The sequence below is a fragment of the Seriola dumerili genome, unplaced genomic scaffold (assembly GCF_002260705.1).
Source record: "Seriola dumerili isolate Sdu_G_001 unplaced genomic scaffold, Sdu_1.0 BDQW01000226.1, whole genome shotgun sequence".
Classification (NCBI taxonomy): Eukaryota; Metazoa; Chordata; class Actinopteri; order Carangiformes; family Carangidae; genus Seriola; species Seriola dumerili.
Window position 1 is genome coordinate 6,774,293 of NW_019174481.1, and position 26,615 is coordinate 6,800,907.

Below are 26,615 nucleotides of genomic sequence, written 5' to 3' on the forward strand. Positions count from 1 at the left end.
TTTGTTGACTGTTTCAACTACTGTGTGTGTGTGTGTGTGTGTGTGTGTGTGTGTGTGTGTGTGTGTGTGTGTGTGTGTGTGTGTTGACTGCTTTGTGTATGAATGAATAAAGCTTAACTAAACACGTCAGCTGACTGTGACTGATGGAACTACCAGAAGTGTATTACTCCATAGAGCCACCAGGGGTCAGTGTTTGTTCAGTACAGTGACTATTCTATTCAACATCCAAACAAAGGCCTAGTCTTACATGAATTATTGGGCAATAATAGCCTATAATATAATCAGTTATTTGTTATTATTGTGACTTTTTTTATTCAAAGTTTGTTGCTTATATATTGTTGTTACCTTATGTGTGTGTATCTTCAAGTACAGATTCTATTCTATTCTATTCATTGACACTCAGTTGTTCATAAAAAGTGAGCAGATAGATAGATATAGATAGATACTGTAATGCAGTAGCCTAGTTTGTTCACCTGTTACACAGAGGTGACCTATGGAGTAAAAATGCATCTGGTTTTAATACGACCATGATATGTAACATTATACTGGATGACATCATCATTTGATTCCGCAGCCACCGCCATTGGATCCAATGTTTCGCTTGTGCATCGTATGAGTTAGCAGCTGCGCACTCTTGTCAGCGTGAACCGCATTTAAAGAATGAGCAACGTCAAGTTGGCCACTATTAAATCAATCACCTCCGTTAAGGACTTTCAAAATAAAGCCCTGACATGCAATACCCTTCACCGTGGACCCATGTACAGCGCTTGCTTTGTGTTGCTTTATTGCGACAACCACAGCTGACTTCCCATTTTGTTCTGACTCGTCCTTGGTGGTTTGACACAGCTAAAGAATGGAGGTGTGTGTGCAAAAAATGCTATGTTGATGCGGAGACTGAGCAGACTCATATCCCAGAGAAGAAACGGGGTCATTGGCGGAAAAAGGAGGACACCTCCAAGTCACATAGTCAACTATCGCCCCCCGGTGACTCCCATGTCTCTCTCCAGGGTGGGTTTAACCCAAAAAATCCGTCATCTTACAATGGGCTGTGGGAGATCGGCTCAACTCGGAGAATCCTCTTGCAGCTGTTCAGGGAGCCGAGGATAGGACCAAGACATCGGGCCGAGTCAATGAGGGTTTCTCGTCCGCTTTTGTCCTGCGCTTCTCGGCCGCGGTGTCTGTGCACAGTGCGTAAATGCGCTCGGAGTAGAGAAGACAGGCCCCCGAGGAGCACTGTAAATGTTGAGATTCAGTCCTGGTCGGACATCGTGGTAGTGAATCGATTTCTTCATAGTTCCGCTGAGCGGATGGAGTGAATTGTGCAAAAGGGGAGAGAGACAGACCACAGCTTGGTTGCGTGTGATGATAGGAGACACAATGACGCTCTTGTCTCTTCTGGGTCGGATCATGCGCTATTTTCTCCTCAGGCCTGAGACATTGTTTCTGTTGTGCATCAGTCTGGCGCTGTGGAGTTATTTCTTCCACACCGACGAGGTGAAAACCATCGTCAAGTCCAGTCGGGACGCCGTGAAGATGGTGAAGGGGAAAGTGGCGGAGATGATGCAGAATGACCGACTGGGAGGCCTCAGTGTCCTGGACGCAGAGTTCTCCAAAACCTGGGAGTTCAAGAACAACAACGTAGCCGTGTACTCCATACAGGGGAGGAGAGATCACATGGAGGACCGCTTCGAGGTGCTCACCGACATCGCCAACAAGACTCATCCGTCCATTTTCGGGATATTTGACGGTCACGGTGGAGAGGTAAGCTGGGAGGGAGCGGGCCCTGTATACTGTATTGTATCACACTGCATTTTGTTTCGACTCGGATACCTGCCGCTGCTCGAGTTGTCAGCATCACTTTAATTCAGACAGACAGGGAGGTTACTGGAGGATGCACACGATCATTCCTCTTACTGCTATTACACAAGAGCCCAATTCAAAAAGACTTATTTTAATGTTTGCATATAATTTAAGGATATGCTGTGTCATGACACAAGTATAAATTATTGCTCAAAAAATATTAGATCCTATAGGAACATTAATTGCTATAATGCGGCAACAAAAATAACACTATCCGTTGAGCACCACAGAAAAGCAGGTTTCAATAGGAACACAATTATTTGAATTGGGGCACAGGCATACAGCACTTGTCTTACTCGTTACATCCTCACCCCATTTTCAAATACAGCAGTCCCCCTCCCCACGCCTGCCCTGTATTCCTTTGTGTAAACACCTCCTCCGTCCCACTGCCAGTCAGGGAGTTGACTTAGGATTCATCACAAAGAGCTTGTGTGTGTGTGTGTGTGTTTTCACCAGGCTTAGTGATGTGTGTAGGTTTTGTCTGTCTCTCCTCATCTCACTGCAGTTGTCAAGGGGTCAGTGGTTTCTCATGGTTGTCTTGGACGCCATCTGTCACACCATCACAGCTGTCCCCCTCAGGTTCCTGTATAGGACACATTTCACTGAATGATACTGGCTAAGTTTCATGATTAGAGACCCGGTCCTCCTGTGTGACATCTTTTTTTCTTTTTTTTAATTTAATTTAACAAACATTTTATCACATGCAAACCCAAGAGGAGTCAAATAAAAGCCATTGTTTCATTGACTCCAGGAGATTTATTTGTCACTGCAGTTTAACTAACTAAGAACCTTTTTTGAAAAAGTGTTATATGTAACTTAAACATTAAGCAGATTTATAAACTTCCAATATCCAACAACTCCGATTTGCCTGTAGTTTAAGGGGTAATGTTTCTGTGAGCTGTTTGTAACCATAAACATCCATAAATGAAAATGAAATCGGCGTGACTCACAGCTGGGAGCTCTGAACCAGATGATGTCCTGCTGATCTAATATCAAGTCACACCACATCATTCAACCCTGTATCAGACATGATATGCATCCATATCCATATATATATCCATATTATTACACAGAAAAATACTCTGGGAACTGCTGCCTGGTCAGTTAAAAAAAAAAAAAAAAGGTGCAAGAGTTGCAGTTGGGTTGTGTTCAGTGATAGAGAGAGGGAGACAACAGATAAACAGAGAGTGAACTCTCTTTTCCTATCCCATATACAAATATTTATCCTTCCTGTCTGTCGCAACTTCTCCCGCTCTTACTTCTTTTTTTCCACTCTCTCTCTTCTGCCACCTGTGTTCTTCCATTTCTGTCTTCAAATTTGTCTCTAGATTAAAATGTGTTTTTTTTTGTTTGCCCTATTCCCTTATCTTTTTTATGCTTTATAATCATCCTTTTATCTTTCAGTAGGATTTTTGGAGTCAAAAAGAATGAGGTCACTTTGACATGGACCCCAGCCATTATGGAGTAATTAACGTCAATAAATAGAACACTTCCTGATATATGGAAACATACTCAGTTATAAACAAAGTTCGCAGTCTGAAAATGAAGCACTACAAGTAAATGCATTATAACAGTATATCGGTGATGAGTCCAATGTTCTTCTGGGAATCTCAGTGCTAATGTTGTCGTGGGGAAAACTACTGCATGTGTAAATATCTTAGAACGTTTATTTGCCAGTGTTTTTTTATGCAGTTTGGCACAACCATAAGCACACACGCACACACGCACACGCGCACACACACACACACACACTGACTATATTAAATGAAGCAATGTTGCCAAAGCAAATATGGGCAGATAAAACAGGCTGTGTCTGGCAGTGCAGTTTGTTCTGGCACTGAAAATATGCAGGAAATTTCTCAAACAAGTCTCTGTTTTTTTTTTTTTTTTTTGTAGTTTTATCGAGGCAGTGAGTTATGCCCAAGAATCATAAAAGTCAGCACAAGCTGCTGCTCCTCTTTTAACTTGATTCCCTGACACTATTTGCTGTTGAAGCAGAAACTGTGAGTAGTTTACAACTTAAACAGGCTGTCACACTCCACTGCTTTTCGGTATAAAATTGAATTTTATAGTTACGCACTGACTCAAGGGGCAAACAGGATTTAATAAAGCAGCAAAATCAATAAGAGATCCCAAATACTAATTAATCAACCTCACATTCACTCATTAAATCCTCAGAGTGAACATTATTTGAGTCTTGTGTGAGGATTATTGCACAGACCCTGGCATTTTCAGCTGTTTACTGCAAATGGAAATTTATACTTGAAGCTCTCTTCCTGATCACGGCTCACTGTGTGCCTCTCTCTCCAATTAACTAAATGAATGAGTACACTTGTCCAGCAGGGAATGAGAGGGGGATGGGGGTCAGCAGGAAGAGATGGCTTTATTCTAGTGATCATTATGAATGTCTCCATCTCTCATAATATTTCATGTGCAGGTTCCTTTGTTGTATTTTACTTCCAATTCCAAGTACTTCATGATAAACATTTTGAGTAGAATTATAGTGGTTGTCAATTCAAATCTCATTTGTGGTAAACTGTGATTTCTGCATTGATGTAAACACAGGCAGTTTTAGTTGCCTATGAATAAAATGCAGCATAGAGGCTAAAAGATGAAATGTTGTGCCACATGTTCAGAGATATCGGTCGTTTATCTTTTCTCAGGTATTTAAAACTAAAATGCAACGTTATCTGTGAAAAGTAAAGTAGAGTAGAAACTAAAAACTTGAAAATTGAATTTGTGTACACACATACTTGTGCTGTAGAACTGCTAAATCACGCCACTACAGCGAAGTATGCAGATTGAACGGCCCCAAGTGTCCAAATTTCCATCGGAACTGTGAATATGAAATATGTTGTCTGTATCTACCAGGACATTAAGCTGGTAAAAAATATTTTCCCATTTTACATTTCACTCGACAGCATTAGCATAATGGAAATGTTGGCAGAAAAAATGAGAGAAGAAGCAGATAAGTAAGGGCAGGAGGAGGAGGGGGTTGTTCAATAATTCAGCACCGAGCACCTGCTTTATGTAATGAAAAAAGCACTCCTCTAAATTGGAGTAGTATTGGAACATATTACTTGGCAGCCACAGGGGGGAAAGATTTAATAAGTAACTAATTTACAATATTACGGTGACCTGTCGGACTGAGTATAATTAATAAATGTGATGAAATGTATGTGTGTAATACAGTGCAGCCAGTTACTGTATATGAATAAGAACAGGTTTTCTCAACTTAGTACAAAATTAAAGCACCAAAAATGACTTTGTTTCTGTAAAGCAGCACATTCTCAAGTTGTTTGGGCTATTGGGGGCAGCAGCAAGCTGTGAACACAACATTTTGACATAGACATATAAACACATACATATAAACACCTTACAAAGTTGCTATAACGAATAGCATGTTTATAAGTCCAATAATCATCGTCCTTTTAGTTAAATGTTTTACTGTGTTCACCAGCTAGTCGCTAACGTTTCCCACTGAAAACAGCTGCCTGCTGTGGCTGAAAACAGTGCTGTTGGTGGCTGAAAAACCAAAACAAAAAGCTGAAAGATGCTAAAGTTTCCTTGGAGCTGAGGGGAACTGCAGAGCTGAGTGATAAGTCTCTGTGGCTTGATCACTATGAGTGACAAATTTCACATTATACGTGAAAAATATTGATCAGCACAGTTTTAAACTCTTATAATTTGGCATAATAATCTGGCCACATACAAGCGGTCAGCCCTCATGCAGTTGTCTATACATTACTGACCATCAGCAGAGTCGAGCTTGATTCTCTGTCCTCCATCTCCCAGGCTGCAGCGGACTATGTGAAGGCCCACCTGCCCGAGTCCCTGAAGCAGCAGCTGCAGGCCTTTGAGAGAGAGAAGAGAGACAGCGCCCTCTCTTACACCAGCATCCTCGAGCAGCGCATCCTGGCTGTGGATCGTGAGATGCTGGACAAGCTCTCTGCCAACCATGATGAAGCAGGTCAGGAGGGGCGAGGAGAGTGGTGGGAAGTGAATATAATGTGTGTGTGTGTGTGTGTGTGTGTGTGTGTGTGTGGGAGGGGGTCAGTTTATGAGCCAACAGAGGGAGAATAGGAAGAATTGGAAAATCTTTACTTTAAAACTTTTTTACTTTAAACTTGAAAAATTGTTTTTGGGAAATGAAAATGACTTGTCCCTTTGAGTGCACTTACATGTATTGTGATTTATTTCATTTTGAGACCCAACAATTGCACGAAACATTCTGTGCCACGTCTCCTAAACCTCGGTAAAAGGATCGATGTTAGAGTGATGCCTTCAAGTGCTCATTCGTTCGGCATTCACGCTGCCTGCCTTTTAAAGGACATGGTGCGTCACAGCACCTTTGCTATCAAATAAAATCTCAGTTTTCTGTATAATATCCTCTCAGTACAATGCTTCCTGGCTGACATTTATTTCTGTGAAGGTTTCCTTTTATGCAGTTCACTTGTAATTCTGACTGAATAGAGTGAGTGTTGTAACATTATGCTGCCGCGCGTTGATAGTGTAGACGTTACTCTTTGCACAGATGTAAATTTCAGAGTTTGAGTCCAGTCCGATCAGTTGGTGGAATTTGATACATCTACCTCAAGAAACAAGACACAAACTGTATGACTCTCTCTCGCTCTCTATGGGAGTGACTTCATCGTTTTATAATCATTGTGCTGGACCTACAGTACAACTGACCACTTTACCTGTGGTCCCACTCTTTTATCATTTGAAGGTTGCACCACTTTAATGCTTTTTCCTCCAAAAATCTGTAAATTGAATTATAAAGGTGAGGTATTCCTATATGCCATCATAGAAGACTGTAGTGATACTTTGAGCCCTGAGAATTTAGTTAAAGACTGTAAACTGCGTTTATTATAGTGTGAAACATCAATAAAAATATAATAGTGTAATGTAATTAGTGTGACAAAGCGGTAGCAAAAAAAAAAATGTGGTAAAACCCAAGCTTCCATTACCCCCAGCTGTTTATATTAAACTATATTATACCCAGATTTGATTCAGGATTGTAAACACATTTGTGGGACATTTACTAAAATTTTCAAATCTATCCCCCATTTCCTTTTTTTTTTTTTTTTTTTGTCTTTCCATTTCTATCTCCTGTGCAGGAACGACATGTCTAGTGGCGCTGCTGTCAGACAGAGAACTCACAGTGGCCAACGTCGGAGACTCTCGCGGTGTGTTGTGTGACAAAGATGGGAACGCTGTCGCACTGTCACATGATCACAAACCATATCAGCTCAAAGAACGCAAGAGGATCAAGAGGGCAGGTACATAAGAGAGCAACAGCACGAGAATATAAGGCATACACAGCATGTACATGCACGACCTGACGCTTCCCTGCCGTTGAATTTGGGGTCCTTGGTTGCCATCTGATGGTCTGTTTAGGAACAGCAGTGTGTTAAACATGCTAACAATGTCATGAAGAGAGACCTAAGATGTGTGATTAAAGGATTTTCTCAAGTTAGCATTTATCACATTATCTCAGATCTATTAAGAGTAGTTTTCTCCCTCGGGCGCAGCTTGTGCTTTGTCACACTCACACAGCAGACAAACATGAGTACATTTGTGGATCAATTAACATAGACTCAAAGTAACCCACCATTAGTCGTCAAGCACATTTTTCTCATTATCACATCATCCGACACTTAAGCTCTAATTAATTAATAACTTTTCCATTTTTACCTTCACTTCCAGGGGGTTTCATCAGTTTTAATGGCTCCTGGAGAGTGCAGGGAATCCTGGCGATGTCCCGCTCTCTAGGGGACTACCCACTGAAAAACCTCAACGTAGTCATCCCCGACCCTGATATCATGACCTTTGACCTGGACAAACTGCAGCCAGAGTTCATGATCCTGGCTTCTGATGGACTGTGGGACGCCTTCAGCAACGAGGAGGCCGTTCGGTTCGTCCGCGAGCGCCTGGATGAGCCTCACTTCGGGGCCAAGAGCATCGTCCTCCAGTCCTTCTACCGCGGCTGTCCCGACAACATCACCGTAATGGTGGTGAAGTTCAAAAGTGGAGCTGGGGGGAGCAGCAAGTCAGGGGAGTAGGTCAAGTTTAGAGCTCACATTGTGATCAATGTTTTCTATGATTTTCCCCATCCTCTGGATGGAGCAACAAGTATGTTATCAATGGAGGACTGAGAGAATATGAAATATAGACACTGAGGCCTGTACTTCTGAGAAGCATACAAACACACACACACACATACAAACACATACATACAAACACATGTAACAATGAAGTTTTCTTTTGTTTGTAGGTTTCTGACTTGAGATAAGGGCATGTAAACACAATATAAACCCAATAACCATTTGCCAACTTAATGATGAATACATTAAAATACAGATGTTCTCCAACAGTGGAGATGCATAAATGCAGGACAAGCAGACACCAAACAGGGGTTTTCTCTTAACCAGCACTCTTTAGACTGTGATTGATTTACTACTGTTTACTGTACATGCACATGAATGGTACAGCTCCACTGGAGGCTTCTTCAGAGGAGGCTTAAACTAGTGCCTACTCAAGAACTTACTGTGCAACTACAGGAAGCTACTAAAAATGTATTTACAAAGACCATTGTTGCTTGCTGCATTTTGATGATGCTCTTACATAATGTATGTAATGTATCACATTGTTGACCTGAGAAAAAAAAAAAAAAAAAAAAAGAGACTCCAGTGGATCCATACCTTTATCTAACTTGAAGTGATGCTACACCCAAAATTTAACTTTTAAGTATCAAATACTCATTCCCTGTGGAACTGAGAGGTGGCTGTTAATCATTTGTAGTTTCATCATCTAGCTGCATTCAATAGAGTGGAAAAAGATTGGCAGGAGTCTGACAAATCACAGCTCCCTCTACTGCTCTGTGGGTTGGATTTTGTTTTAATTTTGAGGTGCCACACTGCTTACAAGTCTTTAAATTAAAGATACCTTTTAAGTTAAGGCGATAATGAACAAGAGGATACCTTAAACAACCTCTCAAAGTAATTTTGCTGTTCCATTTTAAAATATAATTAATAATTCATTGTTTAAAGATGGAATAAGTAAAGAGTATTTGTAACTGGAAAATGTAACGGCCCCTTCACATGCTCAACATGATTCTGCAAACTTCTCAAAGTGTAATGAGCTACGACAGTTTCCAATTAATTATCAACTTTTCTTGTTTTTCCCGCTCTGGAGAATGATCACTTTTGAAATGCTTTGTCATCGTCATCCAAACTGGCACAGCCACTCTCGTCTTTGAAGGCTGAAACTGCCATTTACAGCCACCTTTCATGAGTGGTACTCAAAAGCAAAATTTTGGGTGGACCACCACTTCATCACTTCAACATTCAACACACACATATGCACACAAACACACACAGAATTCTGAAAAAAAAAAAAAAAAAAAAAAGCACTTTTCAGAACTGTATTTTTTGGAATGGCAAATTCTTATTACATATCAGCCAATGTAAACACTGTATATCCTCAGTAATACAAGAGGGTTTTAATGTATGTAGAACCTGATGTAGTTCCTGACCTTCACCTCTTGGTAACGCAATTTTATGGAGCTGATGTTAACTGTTGCATCAAAAATGATTTTACACCATCTGTATCAGGGCATGTGCTTTGGCTTATCCATGTTCATGAACAAAGTTCGTTCGCATCCATGGACACTGGTGGCTGCCTTTGACCCGCAAGCACATAAAACAGGAGGTACAACAGACTTCCACGCCTCTGCTGCCATGAGAACCTGACTCAGAGATGACACATCACAAACTGTACAGCCGCAGCCAGAATACTAGTAGCTAGAAATATGATATGCTCCTGAAGCAATACGACCGGTGTCACCGACAGCTACAACCTGTCAAGGAAAGTTACAGTAAACCATAGCTACTTGATTTACTACTGTTTTTAAGTTCAGCTACTTTATACCACTGTGTACCATGACCTTTACATCAGTCGAAAGAAGCCTTTTTTTATTTAACAGTTTACCTAATGCCTTATTTATTATTTTTTGTTTGTGTCTGGCAGATTGCCAAATCAGTATTCTGTATATTTAGTTTTCTGTCCTTCTGTACATGAGCAGAAGTTTACACTAAAACAAGATACCCATCACTTTAATTTGAGAGGCAGTTCATGATTCACACATGTTGAGCTGATGCTCGGTGTAAAAAGAAAAAAAAAGTGTAAAGACTCTGTATGTAAATTATCTGTATTAAACAAGCTCTTTCATCTGAAATATATTTCCCCTTTAGTCTTTATTATTACTACAAAGGCCTTGTGTTCCACTCTGGCCTCTAGTGGCCTATGACTGTGCAGCATGTTCACGACATAAATTCAATCATTTATTCATCATTTAATCTGATTCAATTTATGACCACTGCTTCTTCATTTGAATGACACTATAGCCTCCTACTTTTTTTCTTTTTTTTTTTGCACACAACAGGTTTTGGTGCAGTGCACACTCACACCTGATGCTGGCCATATTGGAAAGCTCTCCTGGAGTGGTTAGGTCTGAAGCGCTTTTCTCAAGGGCACAACAAGAATAAGCTAAATGCGGAGGAATGATTCTTTTTCTTCTTCTGCTTTTTTTATGGCCTTTCCAGGGACTTAATTCGGCTGTGTCCTGGCTACCAACCACCGGTCTCAACACCCTTGTTTGCTCAAACAAATGAGGTGGTGAGGTCAGAGTGAGGTTATGGAAAAACACGTGACATCTTCTGCGTGTTTCTGAAATGCCTCTGCTGGAACAAAAATAGCACTCTTTGGCGTATAGCTCTGCACTGCCACTGCAAAGCAACTGGCCCCCAGCTGCAGTCTTCAGGAGGGGCGGAGACAGCTCGGAGGCGCTCGGTGACGCCGAGTTTAGTGACAGTCTGTGCCAGGTGGAGATACTCAGAATAGCTCGGACATGAAGTGATCCAAATGCTCAAGACCCGCATTGCAATAGGTGTCTAATGACCATAAAGTCAAGTGCGTCACACCACAGCTTTACGGGAAGTCTTGATCCTATTTTATATGGATTTGGCACTTTATAAGTGAGGCAAGTGAGCGCAGGCTGCAGTGGAAGAAAGTTTTCATTCAGCCAACTCAGCAAGAATAAAACAATTCTGCTTTGTTTTTTTTTTTATTTTCTTGGATTGTTTTCAATTTAAGTAACAATATGGGACAGCACGGCTCCAAATCCTCCATAGAAGCCAGGGTGGTTTTCCACCGCTTTGGCGCAGTGGACATGTATCAGAGAATGGACTCATGTTCTACTCCAGCCTCCGTTGTTCACATACAGAGGAAGGTGACCAGTCAGTCCGCCTATCTTCACTCGTGCCGGGCACTGGAGAAGTCAACACACCATTCCTGGCCCCAAAGCCGCTGCGACACCGGGGGGCTGGAGTACGTGATGGATAACCCAACCGGCGGCGTGTGGGTGAAGCCGGGAGAGAAGTGGACCAGATCTAGATAGAAAAATAAATGACTGAAATGAAATGCTACCGAATTCATCGATGGAACTGAGTCAAGCACCCGGTGATTGGATGCACTTTGTGCGTGCTTCTCTCGAGCAGCAGGAAACCGGTGATTTTTGGGTTCCTGCGCTGAGCTGCGCCTCCACGCGTCAAGGTGGATTTGGATCGTCTCCGCGACACGGAAGAGTTGGACGGACTGATCACTGATATTTATTGAGTTAGTCTGTATGAGACACTGTCGCAGTGGAAGACGGTGAGAGGAAGTTAAGAGTAGGCTACCATGCGTCATGCGCATGCCTTGTTTTCAACATGATTGTGAGATAATCACTAAGTGTTAATAAGAATGAAAACACCTAATTTTATTTGTATTTGCAGAATAATGTGGACCAGAACAAATGAAAGACAGGAGCTTGGGATAGGTCAGTACTGGGTTAACATAAACCACTGAATTGTGGTTTGTAAACAGAGTGAAACCTGCACTCTTCCAATGGCTGACCAACCTTAATTTATTTTTCCTTCCTTTTTATTTGACTTTGTCTTCCTTTTTAGGATTCATTTTGTTAATGTGTGTAATATGCTTTGCACAAAGAAATGTTTTTAAATCAAACAGTTTTTTAAACAATGACGGTAGTCTGAATGTGATAGGCTGGAGGTCACCTTGAGAGTGAAGACTTTATGTCTGCCCAGACTTACTTTGAATAACTGAAGTGTCGCAGCAGCTTAATGTCTGAATTTTTAATGGTTGCTTTTGTTTTTGATAAACTCTAGAAACTTTAAGAAGGTTAGGTGAAAGTGATGTTGCGTCTGAGGATTACAACATCCAACTGACATTTACTATTTATCTTGAGAGGATGTCACGGCGATAGTATGAGGACTGTTTGTATGTTGAAATGAACATTAAAGAACTTTAAACCTCACTTTATTTTCTTTATACTGAGCAGGCCAGCGCTAGTTCACTGAGAAACTACATTTCTTTTTTTGGTTGGTGACGTCTCGATATTGTTCTTCATTATTATTATTATTGTTGTTATGCTGCATCATGTTGGCCTATTGATTGTCACTTACACTGAGGAGACAAATGTGTTGTGGAAAAACTGAAGTGAATATTAAAATGATGGAACTGAGTCAGAATGGATTTGAGGTAAATAATCACTGCATGTCACTGTATGTAAACAAGGCACAGTGCACCATGGTCATACATGTACATGCACATCTGCAAAAGCTGCAGCAATAAATGTTCTGGAATGTGCAGTGGGCAGCATGTGCAACTGTCTTAAATACATATAAACATCCATAAACTAGAGACTAAAGTTAAAAAGCCACTGTTCACCACCTACCAAGACAAAATAACATTAAATTGTGCATTGTATGTAGTTATGGGATTTCCAAGCAGTAGTGAGAGTGGTGGTTCATACCACTACAACATTTCACTGTAGAAATCATTTATTGTGATGTCGTCTTGTCCGATTGGTTGTCTGGTTTCCTGGATGCTGTTTTAATCTGTCTGACCTCATGTTCACCACTGACCTCTCCAGTTCCTTCCTCTGGGATGTAGAGCTCTGTGTCGATCTGATTCAGATGGGTTGGGTGTCCCGCTTTTGGAACTTCTCCTTCAGCTTAGATTTGAGTTTACGTCAGCACACTGCAGCTCTATAGTTCCTGAATGAACAAACATGAAATGTACTCAGTGAGGAGAAATGACAATAAACCTCATAAATGTAAACTTTCAGATTTCATCAAGATGGTACTTATTTTCCCCCTCTCTATGAAATCTCTTCTATACATCAGTTGTGAACAGTTTCTGACTGTTTTCAGCCAGGAAGAATTCATAGATCTGATACAAATGTGTGAGAATCATAGTCACTCCGTATCCAAAACCTCCTCATCCTCCCTCTGACTCTCTAAGCATTGTGGATAATCTTTATTCAGAACTCTGGATCTTCTTCAGCTAGTTCTTCACAGAGCTGACGGTGTTGTCCTCAAGCAGTTGGAACAGAATACATTTTAAATGAATCAAACCCCAACATCAGATCATCTATGACAGACTGAAAGCATGCTGGTCTGCAGACTGCAGCATGGAGACTTGATCAGAATGGTAGTTCAGTATTTAATTTGTGGCTGTTGTAGTTAGCTGTTGTGGCTGTGTTTGTACATTTACACAACTTTGTTTTGATGCTGCTGGACAGACAGAAAACTGTGAACCTCTGAAGTCTGCTGATGGACTCTGTAGAGGATATTCCGTTTTAATAATTATATAATTATTTCATTTGTATGGGGTGCTTCACCAAGATCAGATACCTCTTCACATGTGAGCCTGACTGTAACAAACACAGAGAAACCAGCCAGCACTAAGTATAGCAGGTTATACTTAGTCTGAAAATAAGCCATATGGAACTGGATTAGCTAACATGTAGAAAAGACTGGTTTCTTATTTTACAAACAGTAGGTACTGATGCATTTGGGGATAAAACCGCTATCTTAACAGCAACAGATCATAGAGCAACTACTGTAAAACATTATTAAAGAAATCTCCATATTTATATATGTGTACCAAATACACTACTAATACTCATTCTGATACAAACTATATGAATATGCAGGGTAAGGCCTTCCTTTAACATAGCAGCCCCTTAGGGTTACACAGAGTAAGAATATAACATAAATAGTGACCCAGAGTTACAATATACAAATGAGAATATGATCGTATTCAGAGAAATAAACAAACATTTCATAATGAACCAGGTTGCATAGTCCAATGGCGACACCAGCTGGTCAAACAGGGCATTACACAATGGCGTACACACAACGCAGAGACATTACCAACCCGTCCTAGCAACAATTGACGCTCCTAATTCACCTTAATGGTGTAAAAAATGACAACAGCTAACTTACACTTTCTCCAGTCACTTACAGGATTGTGATAATGACGGAAATACCCCCCATCACGCTGTGCACACGCACACCCACGTGGGGAAACTTAACCAGGTGAAACTTAACAATATATTACGTGACGTAACAGAGAGCGACAGACACTTACTTCACGTCATTAACTCAGTACTCAGAGTATCACAACTGGAGCACACAGGAGAAGAAGATCATCAGTTGTCACGGGTAAACGCTAGACTTAACTGTTGGCTAATGCAGGCATACTAACTCAAAATCTCTCCACTTTTTTTACACTTCCGCAAACTGATTGCAGGGTGCACACGTCATTTCCTGCAGGTAAATAACAAATGATACACACACAGGAGGACAGAGCCTTTTATACAGTAGCAGTCAGTAACTTCTTTTAAATCACTTCTTAAAACAAACTTCAGTTAATACAGACTAACTCAATAAAAACTTCAGTTAATACAGACTAACTCAATAAAAACTTTTTTTTTATCATCCTCTTATTTCTTTAATTGCTTTTTTTTTTTACTGCATCTACTCTCTCCAATTGTTTTTATTTATATTGAAGTAGGCTGTATTGTAGGCCTATGTCTTCTCTTTTTTTTTTTTTTTTAACTTAACCTCATTTCTGTCCTGCTTTTGTTTGGCCTCACTGACCGGCTTTCTGTTGTTAGATTGCCTCCTGCCTGTTAATGTTTTTACTTTGTTGTCAAAGCACTTTGTAAACTGTTTTTAAAGGTGCTATATAAATAAAGTTATTATTATTAATAGTATTATTAGAGCCATAACTTAAGTAGCAGAATATAAGCTGTTTCAGTAAAATGTCGGATAACATTTTATAATTTATGTTGAGCACATTGCATTAAAAAATGGATGAACAACAGGTCTATTGGTTTTTACAGTGGCAAGCACATAACGACTGATGTCCTCAGGTACAAACTTTGCCCCCTGATGTGGCACCGTATAGGTGAGCCCTGAGTTATAGTCAGCACAGAGCAAATGGCTTATCCATTAAACTCTGGGCAACGCACTAAGCAAACATTGCGTCAAAAGAGAACTGTACTGGATAACGTGACCACTTCAGCTGATCGTCTTTATCTTTCCACGTCGCCATGGGCCTTCGAGGATCTAAGCAACCTGAAGCCCAAGTTCTCCTCCTAGGCCTGGACAACGCTGGAAAATCGACTCTTCTCTACAAACTGAAACACAACGCTTGCGTGAGCACCGTTCCTACCATCGGCTTCAACGTGGAAATGCTCGACGCGAGAAAGAACAGGAAGAACATTGCCTTAACCGTGTGGGATGTGGGTGGCCAGGGGAAGATGCGGGAGCATTGGAAGAGTTTCCACCAGGACGCAGCAGCCGTCGTGTTTGTGGTGGACAGCTCTGACAGAGAGCGTCTCGGGGAAGCGCGAAGGGAGCTGGAGAAGACGCTGAGGAGTGACCAGCTGCCGGGCCGTCCGCTTATCATTCTCGCCAACAAACAGGACGTGAACGGTGCTCTGACTGCCACGGAAATCAAAGACAGGTTTCACCTGGGGAAGATCTGCTCTGGTCGGGACTGGTTCGTTCAACCTTGTTCCGCATCGACGGGATTTGGAATTGAAGAGGCCTTCAGACAAGTGGTCCAAATGGTCAAACTCTCATCACACACTGGGGCGATGAAAGACAACATCAAGGAAACAGTGCACTACCTAAAAGCGAGTAGTAGACATTAAGTTTTATTTAGATGCAATGTGTTATTTCCAGACCATTGACATTGAAATAAGTTGTTCTACATCTTAACTCCCTTAACAACCATACCAACAATAAATCATATTTAAAGAGACCCAGCCTTTTGGATCATTATGCAGTGATTCTTATGCGCATAGGCTACAGTCACTCAGTTATGTGGGTAATGCGTAAAAATATGATCATACTCTAATGGGCACCACAGGAAACACAAGATACCATTAAGTGTATTACGGTGCATTAAAACCACTGCTGAGTACCCGACACACACAATAAGTAACTGTAAAGATGTTTTCATTGGTGTATGCATATCTTCTTTCAATTATTAAACAGAATTCGATTATCTCACACAGTCATGGGCAAGTACATTAAACATAGGCATCTCACTGATACAGCATCAGTATCAGCGAGCTATAATAAACAACCATACGTTTTTAGGCATGTTTTGGTCATACAGGCACAGCTGCAGTGATTCTTGGTTGTGTGTAAATCATTGGGCTTTTTACAATAATCCATCCAGTCTGTTGTGCTAAATGATAAGAAGTTGTTTGTAAATGGTTTTTATTTCAAGATAATTCCTGATGAAATCAAGAGCCAAAAAGACAGAGCAAGTATCATGATGCAGCATCATATACTACTCCAGCCAAAGAGACTTGGCAACCCCAAACGTAGTCTCATTAGTGGTTTGTTACTGACCTGTGAAACATTGGGTGATCAACAACAACAAAGCCATTAATAAAGGGTGCCTTTTAAGAACATGACAGAAAACTTGGACTCTCGTTGGCCCACACATTTCTGGAAAGAAATAGTGCAACGTAAGATAAAATATTAGGTCGAAAGTATTCACAGAAGAATACATCAGGCTGCAGGGAAAACAGGCTACCAGACAACGTCCTGGGCAGTTTGTTTTTGGTGTTTCTTAAATATCAACTTTGATCATATAAATTGCAATCTCAAATGTCGATCTACACTGCTGAATAGTAAAGGTCCACTTCATCCCCGTCATGTAGCTTGTCCCATAGAAGACTCCAGCCGTCCCCTGCTCCCATCCCGCACCGTCTCTTCATATGTCGGCAAGCGTTTGCATTCATCGTATGTGGGCAGCTGGGCAGCTAGGGCTGGATCCATCAAGCTGTCCGGTGTGCAGCTCTCCACAAGCGGTTCTTGTGATGTGGTAACAGTTGGGTGTCCGTTGTGTGGCGGGGTGAGCTGCCTGGACCTAGAACACAACACTCTCTGGACAAAGTATCCCACAGCGAAGAGAAGCAACAAAATAAGAATCCCAGAAAGTTTCCGGGTGACCATGGCGATGTTGTAGTAAGTCTTGTCCACGAATTGCTTGCAACAGCTGGTAGTGGTGTCATTTCCCTGCACGCAGCAGACCTGGTCATCCCGGCAAAGGACCTGTCCACATTTTCGAATGGAATAAACAACTGTGCGAACAAGAAAGCAGACGATAAACACCACCAGCATTTGGCATCTGTGGAAAAACATCGCTTTTCTGTTCAAATGGGAGAAACGATCCACTGATACTGGATAAAAACGCTTGGGAAACAGGATGCGTGCGAGACGATTCACTTGTGGATAATACAATGAAAGATGCGTTGGTTGTAATGCTGACGCAGATCCATCATCAGCGCACCGCAAGAACAGAGGACATATTAAAATATTGGAAAAAAGATGGGAAACGAACAATCACATAGATATGTTCGCACATTGAATATAGTCAGTATTCACTGAAGTAGCCTATAATTAGGGTTACTCAGACAGATGAATCTGCACGAATTGTCTCTGCAACATATGAATATGCTAATAAGCTTAACATTAAATCCTAAGTGTATTTCAGAATGCCTAGGATTTATTATGCACTTAGCGAATATATTGATGCCGTCAAGAAAATAGTACACATTCATTTGTAGTATTCACTTCTCTGCTGATCATTGATATGAAAGTAAACAGGCGCCCAGGAAATCGACCAGTCGTGTAGAAAGCACTGAAAAATGACCTCTGATTAATTATGAAGGCGAGGGGGAAGGGACATTAAAACAAGCGGCCGGGAGAAGCCAGGGTTGTTGTTTCAGGACCATGGAGAGCGCTCAGCCCACCCTCTAGGGAAAACAATGAAGGGTGCTGTCCGAGGTGCTGACACAACGAAAGTCAAATAACTTAAATGTTCCAGCAGGGAAGAGCACAGAGGGTCTATTTCCATTTGCAATATTAATACGGCTTTGTGTACATTCAGGGGTCAAGTCAGGTCATCTCTTAAAAGGCTGCAATGGTTTGGTCTACATCCACTCGTGCTGATTCGTATATGTGATGCTGCAAGTAGAAAGTGCAGTCAACAAGGACTTTTGCTAAAACTCTCATTGGGTAGACTGCAACAGTTAAGTCAGCAAAAATGTTCAAAAAGGATCTAATTTTGATTCAATTTCAAAAGTAGGTCCATACTACAGAGAACAGTGACTAATCATTTTACTGGATGCTGCAGCAAAGCAAACATTTTATGTTCCATTATATACCCTCACAATGATTGATCAATTATGTGACTACATGATGAGTAGGTTGTGGGTAATAATGGAGGGAAATGCTCCCTAATAGCATGTCTGCCTTTCTCCTTGGTTCAAAATAGCCAGTATTATGTTTGATGAATCTTTACAGTGGATGTCAAAAGCATACACTCTGTGTTATGTCTTGTGCGTATGTGTAAAAATACACAAACACACAACACATCCTTTTGACATCCACTTCTGTTGCATGGGCCTAATGAGTCTGAGTGCTTAAAACCCAATACTAATTAAATTATTTGCTTTAAGCCATATTGAATTCTTGGCCAACAACTACAGGATGTTGGATTTTGTAAAGATCAGATATCAAGTAATGGGGTAAATTGTGATGTTCATCTGTTCTTGCATAAGGTAGATGCGACAAAAAGCCCCAAGTTAATGTGGTAAAATATTTATTGAAAAAAAAAAAAAAAAAAAAAAAAAAAAAAGCAGTTGACTTTTGTATGGAAAAGACAAGAACTGTAACAAAAAATACCCCTTAAAGTACATGGAGAATGGTAAATACTGTTCCTGTGAAAATGGTTGACAGGAAAAACTCAAATGAGAAGAGACTAGAATGACGAGATTAATCTCTGCATTTGCAGGGTTTGTCATGTGCCAAAAATGTTTGTCCTGTTCATGGCAGCAGTGAAATCATTGTTTTTTTTCTTAATCAACAGCCCTCAGTGTGCTATCCCAAGTCTCAGGTGGTGTTGCTCTTTGGTGAAAGCACCACTTTGGCATCTGTTGGTGTTGTTACAAATTTGCTGGATGGGAGGACAATAAGAGGTCCCAGCTGCATAGTTTTCTCTGAAAAAAACAAATCACATGGGGTCTCATTAAAAATGGGAAAGGGTTTCTTTCAGCTGCATTGAACTAGTATATTTAAATATAATTAAGGAAAAGACAGTCGAATGACGAGATTAACCTTCAAATTAAAAGATCTATTGTGTTTATTATGGCTGAATGACATGCAAAAAAAATGTATTGCAGTTACTCAACTGTACATACAGTAGATTGATGTAAAAAGAAAAAAAAAAAAAAAAGGAAATAATTCAGAATATATAATATCTGTTGTACTCACCTGCTTTATTGTCTGTTCCCCTCTTCATTAATCTATCAGAAGATTGATAAGGTTTGTTTTGTTGGCTCTGCTGCATTCCTGGACGGAAACGGATATATCTGGCTGGATGTTGCTCATCTCCGCTCTGGACTAAACTTTCCTGTGAAATCATGGTGGACCAGGCTTTGGTGCTGATGGTAGTTGTAGGGGGTTGTGTTGAGGGAGGCTCCTCAACCTGATGGGATATATTGCAGCTTCTACATGCCTGGTCATTCCCATCAACTGACCGCCATCTGGACAAGGAGGGATTTTTTTTTTCAATAAATGGAACTCACTTCTCAAATTTGTGAGACCAGCAAAAAATGCAAGGGAAGGGAGGGAAAACTTTACTCCTTAATTTTTGATAATACTGTGACACTATACCAACCCTGCTGACTATAAAACTGCTATATCATTAGTAATAATATATAATACCTGTTCTCAATTAAAGAGCAGGCCCTGTTTTGTGAGCTGACAGTTAATGTGACCGGAACAGCCTTCATGTAGCAGGTTATGTAGACCTACAGGAGAGATATTAGTGTGAAATACAACCAAACTCCTCCTTCAGGTCTCATGTATACTGAACAAAACAATGTAACAAATGCATCTTACAGCAGCATGCACAAAGGTGAAGATGTGACAGCAAAAAAAAAAAAACATACAGGAGAGGCAACTGACCTGGTTCCTGGGCTCCTGGTGAAACCTGAAGGCATCTAGCTTAAATCTCAGCTTGTGCTCCGCAACTCTTGGTAAGAAGCGGGACATGGAGTTTGTCAGGTAAGCATCAGTAAGACATCTGTTATAGCAGCAAAGGAGGACAAAATGTTAGGAATGCAGTTCATTCAAATGTCAAAAACCAGAATGATGCACTTTCGTTTTTTATGGTTGCAGGAGGAAATGGTTTTATATGCTTGTGGTGCTTACCCATAATGTTCAATAAAGTCATATCTTAAGGTTGTCTCCGCATCAGGAGTTGCTGTGGCAACACAGTAGTCAACATAGACTCGCAGGGGCATGTGGTTACCAATGACGGCAGAGACTTCAAAATGAATGGGGTCACCCAAGAAGTATGAATAAGACCCCCTGTCAAACTGCCAGTCATCTACAAAAATGATAAAAATAAACACACCTGTCAAGATGGAAAACAACAGACAGCTTCAAAGTGAAGCATTACTCATATGTTACATAAGACTCCTCAGACTAGAAAAAAAAAGATGCTTTATCACTGCCATCCTTTCAATACCAGTCATGAGTCGCAGATTGAAATCTATTTGGTCCTCAGCTGAGGTCCTGGAGACAAAAGGAACCCAGGTTGGATGCAGAGAAACGATATCCACAGCATATTTCCTGAAAATACACAGCCACATCAATATTTCAAGATTAATTCTTAGTGCTGTTTAATTGTCCATGAGGGCTGAACGCAGAAATAATCCTATCAAAATCCAAGAAGCTGCATCCTACAGTACACACACACACACACACACACACACACACACACACACACACACTCCCTATTGTGTCAAAACATGACTTACTTTTCATAATGGCATTCAACTGGAATTGCTGCTCCATCCAGTCTAAGCAAGCCATCAGATGAAGCTTCCGGTGAGTAGACCAGAACATTAGAATAAACAATCTTCTCTTTTGTCGACTGGAAAAGAATATTGTAAGTTTTCAATATATTCTACATAATAAAATCAATAACACTTGCTGAACCAAGTTTCTAACAATACCCAAACAAACAGGTGAAACATTTTAGTGACGACTTTCCACAACAACACTAGAGCTGCATATACAAACAAAACAATGCTTACTGAGAGTTTGGTGTCACAATCAATCAGGTTGGTCCGGATGGTGAATTCAGCGACTCCTGACGGGAATGCTCTGCATGCACTCTCCTCAGCTAGTGAATCTGAGCCCAGGCGCAGATGTGTACCGTCCACCTGAAGGCCTGTATCAAACATGTCGGCCTGCACCACGACCTCCATCGAGTCCGGGTGGCACTTGACCACGACAGGCCGAGGTCGCACACTGTACTCTGCGCTTTGCTGCTGTTTTACCGCTGGCTCTCTGGGATGTATGTTATCGTGAGTCCTGGTCTGGGTGCGTGAGTTTGCTGCGCTGGAGCCTCGGCTGTACACTAACCGGCTTTCTGCGAGTGTAGAAACTGAGATAAGGACGATAATCCACCAAGAAGAGGGTCTTTGCAGGTTTCGGTCCATCGTTGGGCTCGAACATCCGGGTTTGGAAGGAGTGACGGGGTGCTGCAACCGCTGAAAATATCACCACAGGTGTAAGTCATTTTCGTTGATTTGACTTGAACTGGGCTACTCAAACGCACCTGGTTCGACTGATTATAGCTCTATTTCACTATCAAGTGTATCAACGTAAAGGTATTAGCTTAATCAGCAGTTTTTAGTCTACGTAATTAATTAATAGTTCACCAATAGCCTCCAATTTATAATATACATAACTTTATAAATGTGTACATTAGTGTGGTTCTTAGGCTAAGCTACATATGTGCCACGAGCTAACTTTTCCACTAGGTGGCACTACAACCGCATATAAGTTCAGTCTGTCAGCTGCAAAATGATTACGATAGACACGGCATTTTAATGTAACTGAGCTAATGTCTGTTGGTGCTTCGAGGTTTTGTCCTGACCTAGGCAGCGTCACCGTCTTACCATCTTACTAATTTAATAATCTGAAATAATAACATGATAACAGGAGCAGCTGAGCATGCCTTACAAGCCTGAAAACTTTATTTGCCCCGGATTTTACCTGTCAGGATATAGACTTCCCTACTCACACTCAGTTGCTAGTTTATACCAGTAAACCTATATAGGATGCCTGGTTAAAACTAATGCAGTTTAGTTCAACAACCTTGCTATAAATCCTAACTTCATGAAGTTTATAATGTCCTTTTTTTTGTGTTTTAGAAAGGTTTTCATGTATGATCATTCTGTGGTGCTGGTAAATTGTATTGCGTTCGTCCTACCCTCACTGATATAAATAGAGTTGACAGAACATAGATACACCTGTCAGTATCATGCAATACAATTCAGGTTAGCTAGGTGTACCTAATAAACTGGCAACTGAATGTATTTGGAAGTTGTTGGAGCCCTATGCAGTCTGAGGGGAAGACTACAGTATTTCCTCTTCCTGTGCATGTTTTTTCTTTTTTTCTTTTCTTTTCTTTTTTTTTTTGAAGGAAAAAAAAGACAGCAATAGGGCAATAATTACAGAGCTTAGAAAATATACAAATGCATATTTGTCAAATGCATTATCATATATATTTGTACATCGTACTCATTATTTCTCTCCCGTGTCTCTGAGTCTGTTCCACCTCTTCTGTTAACTGTCTCACACCTTTTCTGTGGCAAGACTGTCATAGGTCTCTCTCAACCCCAGCAGCCACAAATCTCAGTTGTGCCAGTTCCACTGAACACACTATGGACGGAAAATAAAACTGAAAGCTTTATTTCACTTTCAGTAAGGTTTTATGAATAACCAACACAGCTTACCTGCACTTTCAAAACATTATTCCCACAATAAAAATGTGTAGTTTCAGATGGCACTGTTGGGCACTGAGCTGAACAAGTTAACACTGCAAAGATTACTAAGTCTTTACAACTTTATCTGAACATTCATATTATTTCTTTGCTATTTGTAAACGTATCATGCAGTATGTGCTGAATACAGTGACACTTGACTATCTGCTGTATTTCTATTGTCTCTAACCCTAAATCTGACCTTGTGTAGCCCAAACCCTAACTCTAAATATTAGTTTAATCAAAATACTACACCAGACAGTAAATATCCTTTGACTGACTTTCACATCCTTCTGAATATCAAAAGACTTTTTACTGACTTTATTATGGTCACCTGATAGTAAGCTGATTATTAACCCTGGACTTTCCAAAAGTTGAAGTTAGAACAAACACCCTCGTGCATTCTGTTAGTAAATAATGATTCTCAAAAGTCTTAGCTGGTTAGGCTGAGTTGGTTACAGGAAAATACAGTCAGGTGTGTAGAAATAGTCCTGTGGCAGAATAAGAAAATCATGTAGTTAGGAATTCAGGACCTCTACAGCAAATTCAGTTTTTCCCGGAAATCACATACATTGTCGTTTAGTAGCTACAATAGATTAACCACTGCCGTCTGGGCTCTTATTTGAAAGAAGGAAAATCCAATGACTAAATTTGATCCATATGTACTTGTTGTGACCAAGTGTCACTGTATATTCATTTAATCAAGGACAATAATACTTGCATCCTCTCACAGTAATACATTTTCTGGAATTGAAGTGAAAAGAGTAAACAATAGTGAACAAATAAATGATTCATCAGCCAGATTTATGCAGGAAAAATATTTATTTGATAAGTCTCAGAAGAAGTAAATAACAACAATAAATAGTTGAAAATAAATAGTCCAGATTTAAATAAAAAGGTTAATAAATAAATAGCATTTAGTGTGTAAATACACTTCATAAATAAGTACTTTAACACATCATTTTGATGTTAAATATAAATTATATGATGACATAAAAATAATAAATATATAGCTTAACATTAAAAAGTTATAAAAGTAGACTGAAGTGTTTTCTGTCACATCTAGATTATTTGATTGTAACACAAACTGTTGCTGTAGTTGATGTAATTTGTATGTAAAATGGTTCTATTTGCTTTCTGAAAATATTTTTGTGTCAGAGCACAAGAGAGAATTTATTTAGCGTGTTCACCAGAGTTCATGTATCCAATGACTCTGTTGATTGTGATGGTGCGGATGTGGAATCCCTTCAGCACTTTGCAGAGGTTCAGTCTTTCCTCAAAGGTGCTATCACGCTCTACAGCAGCCTTTAAGATAAGAAACAGTCATTAGAAAAGATTTATTAGTCACACAATGACTAGTTTTCCAAAAGAAGAAAAGGCTGTTCAGTTTTCTATTTTTAGTGTATTTCTTGAAAAAGGAGGTAACATGTTCTTTTAGTTCTTTCTACAGGTTTTAATCCATAGAGAGTTCAGTAAGTTAAAAATAAAAAATCACAATGTATTTCTAACTTGTCATTGTGACATGCACTTACCTGCTTTGAGGTCAAGTCTGCGGACAGAGACCATGTGAAGCAGTTCTGTTGAGGAAAGGATTGATGTTTAACATTTAACTGTGTGTATAATGAACAATTCAATAGTACAAGAGCTACTAATGTAAACATTGGCAGTTTTGGGATTTTACTTGAGACCTTTCTGTTGTAGCGTCTCTTAGAAAATTCTCCCCTTTTAGCCTTTCACATGAATTTAACTGTTGTTATTCAAATATATTTATATCTAAAAGAGATAAAGCAGATGGGGACTTGAATTGTTACTAACAAGCCACTCCATGGACAGCCACTGTAAATTTTTTCTAGCATTAGTTCAAACTCTGCTGAAATACTGTGTATTGTGTAAATTAAGTTACCTCCATGAATTCTCTGAGGCTGGACAGAACAATTTTGTCAAGTAACTTAGAAGGGTCCGGCTGGGCTGTGAGAAATTTATAGTAGTGACGCAGGTCCTTCTCAATCTCTGTCAGACATGACTCCTTGATTGGAAAACAGCAAAGTTAGTTAAATTCAATGTGTACAATTGGCATGAATTATTTTACTTGACATTTCTGTCAAAGATATATTTTAAGTGTATAAAATAACATACAACAATAGAAAAAAAGGTATTCTTTAAGTATCACTTTTGACAGAGACAGAACGACCCACCTGATCAAATTCTGATTTAGCGATTCCAGAGCATGTTGATTCCTATGGGACAAACACAGTTAAACTTTTATTATTGTATTATAATACAGTGGCTCAGTTATATCACAGAGTTACAGTTACAATTGTTCAGTCTAGATAAAATAGAGATAAGAATAAAGTATTGGTATTTATTTTGATATTATGGTTTTTATTTCAGAATATTCTGCTATGTCTGGAACTTGAAATACCAGTATATGAAAAAATGTGAGCTTTCATGATGTACCTTTGGTGCACACACAGATGGTGTGTTAGTCTCCATGTTCAGCTCCACACTCTGCTCGGTGCAGTTGATTGCATGGAACATTTCCTTCTGTGACAAGGAAAGAGATTTTTTTTTTCTCTTTAAAACAGCAAATTCAAGACAGATTAAAGATAAAGAAGATAAAGATGATAGAAACTCATCACCATCAGTTTTGTTGGCTTACCTCTGAGAGAGCCACAGTGATGTTCTGTAGAAGTGTTCGTCCGTATAAGACACAGGAGTCGGTCACTGGTCCATTTCTCATCATCGGCAGAGACTGGCTGAGCTGCCACAGAGGACAGCTGAGCATCAGCAGCAGGAGTGCAGGAGTGAAGTCTGTCAAAAAGAGAAAAATAACATTCCATTAGTAAATCTTGAATTTCAATTTTCTTGCAGGTAGAAGATATATTTCAGTGTCTTATACTCACAGAGCTTGATGAGTGGCATCTTGGACAAGACTGTTGATTCTTGGTGATTGTGGATGAACTCAGACATTCTTGAGTGTTTTATACCCAGAGTGACGCAGGGATTTCCCTCACGTAACAGCAGTGTTTTGACGCCTAACTGTAAATTGAAAGGTTGTGTAACTTCATTTCTCCCCCTTGCAATATCACTGAATGCTTTGGTGAAACTGGAATTAACACAGGCACTGAGTAAAAGCTCTATACATCAATCTTAAGGTTACCATGGAGCGTCACACTGATGACACTGACTGTTCATTGTTGACATTTCCAAAGGGGAGAGCAGAGTGAAAGTATATTTTATTTTAAACTGTAATGCTGAACAGTCATGTTTAACATTTGTACTGTATTGTCCAATGTATCTGTAATCACAAACAGAGACTTTAACTTTATTTACAGTAGAATAAAGCTTCTGGTAAATCTTAGAAATTGACATTTTATTATAGGCCTATAGAGTATTGTTATCATAAATTTATGACATATTTAGGAAAAATAATTAAATTTTATTTGTGTAATAACTCAAAAAATATAAAAACTAA

At 40.0% G+C, this 26,615-nt stretch overlaps 4 protein-coding genes and 1 long non-coding RNA gene across 5 annotated transcripts; 2 read left to right on the plus strand and 3 right to left on the minus strand.

Moving 5' to 3' along the window:
- Positions 1-812: 812 nt before the first annotated feature.
- On the plus strand, positions 813-9,011 carry LOC111229023 (protein phosphatase 1L). The gene is made up of 4 exons (XM_022755174.1): positions 813-1,761; positions 5,656-5,830; positions 6,981-7,142; positions 7,570-9,011. Exons 1-4 carry the CDS (start codon positions 1,363-1,365, stop codon positions 7,923-7,925), a joined length of 1,092 nt encoding a protein of 363 aa, XP_022610895.1. The 5' UTR covers positions 813-1,362; the 3' UTR covers positions 7,926-9,011.
- Positions 9,012-10,975: 1,964 nt separating this feature from the next.
- Positions 10,976-14,496, minus strand: LOC111229024. Its single transcript, XR_002665389.1, has 3 exons — positions 14,359-14,496; positions 12,849-12,980; positions 10,976-11,312 (listed from the first exon to the last, which is right to left on the minus strand). It is a non-coding gene; the product is annotated as an uncharacterized LOC111229024 (long non-coding RNA).
- Positions 14,497-15,280: 784 nt separating this feature from the next.
- On the plus strand, positions 15,281-16,292 carry LOC111228987 (ADP-ribosylation factor-like protein 14). Its single transcript, XM_022755121.1, has one exon. The coding sequence runs from the start codon at positions 15,326-15,328 to the stop codon at positions 15,929-15,931; it is 606 nt and encodes a 201-aa protein (XP_022610842.1). The 5' UTR covers positions 15,281-15,325; the 3' UTR covers positions 15,932-16,292.
- Positions 16,293-19,190: 2,898 nt separating this feature from the next.
- LOC111229119 (zona pellucida sperm-binding protein 3-like) lies at positions 19,191-21,811 on the minus strand. The gene is made up of 8 exons (XM_022755306.1): positions 21,404-21,811; positions 21,125-21,240; positions 20,833-20,936; positions 20,514-20,691; positions 20,268-20,385; positions 20,025-20,110; positions 19,572-19,843; positions 19,191-19,297 (listed from the first exon to the last, which is right to left on the minus strand). Exons 1-8 carry the CDS (start codon positions 21,809-21,811, stop codon positions 19,191-19,193), a joined length of 1,389 nt encoding a protein of 462 aa, XP_022611027.1.
- Positions 21,812-23,943: 2,132 nt separating this feature from the next.
- LOC111229125 (interleukin-12 subunit alpha-like) lies at positions 23,944-26,088 on the minus strand. The gene is made up of 7 exons (XM_022755313.1): positions 26,044-26,088; positions 25,800-25,951; positions 25,598-25,684; positions 25,336-25,377; positions 25,044-25,166; positions 24,673-24,717; positions 23,944-24,445 (listed from the first exon to the last, which is right to left on the minus strand). Exons 1-7 carry the CDS (start codon positions 26,060-26,062, stop codon positions 24,314-24,316), a joined length of 600 nt encoding a protein of 199 aa, XP_022611034.1. The 5' UTR covers positions 26,063-26,088; the 3' UTR covers positions 23,944-24,313.
- Between the last annotated feature and the right edge of the window lie 527 nt (positions 26,089-26,615).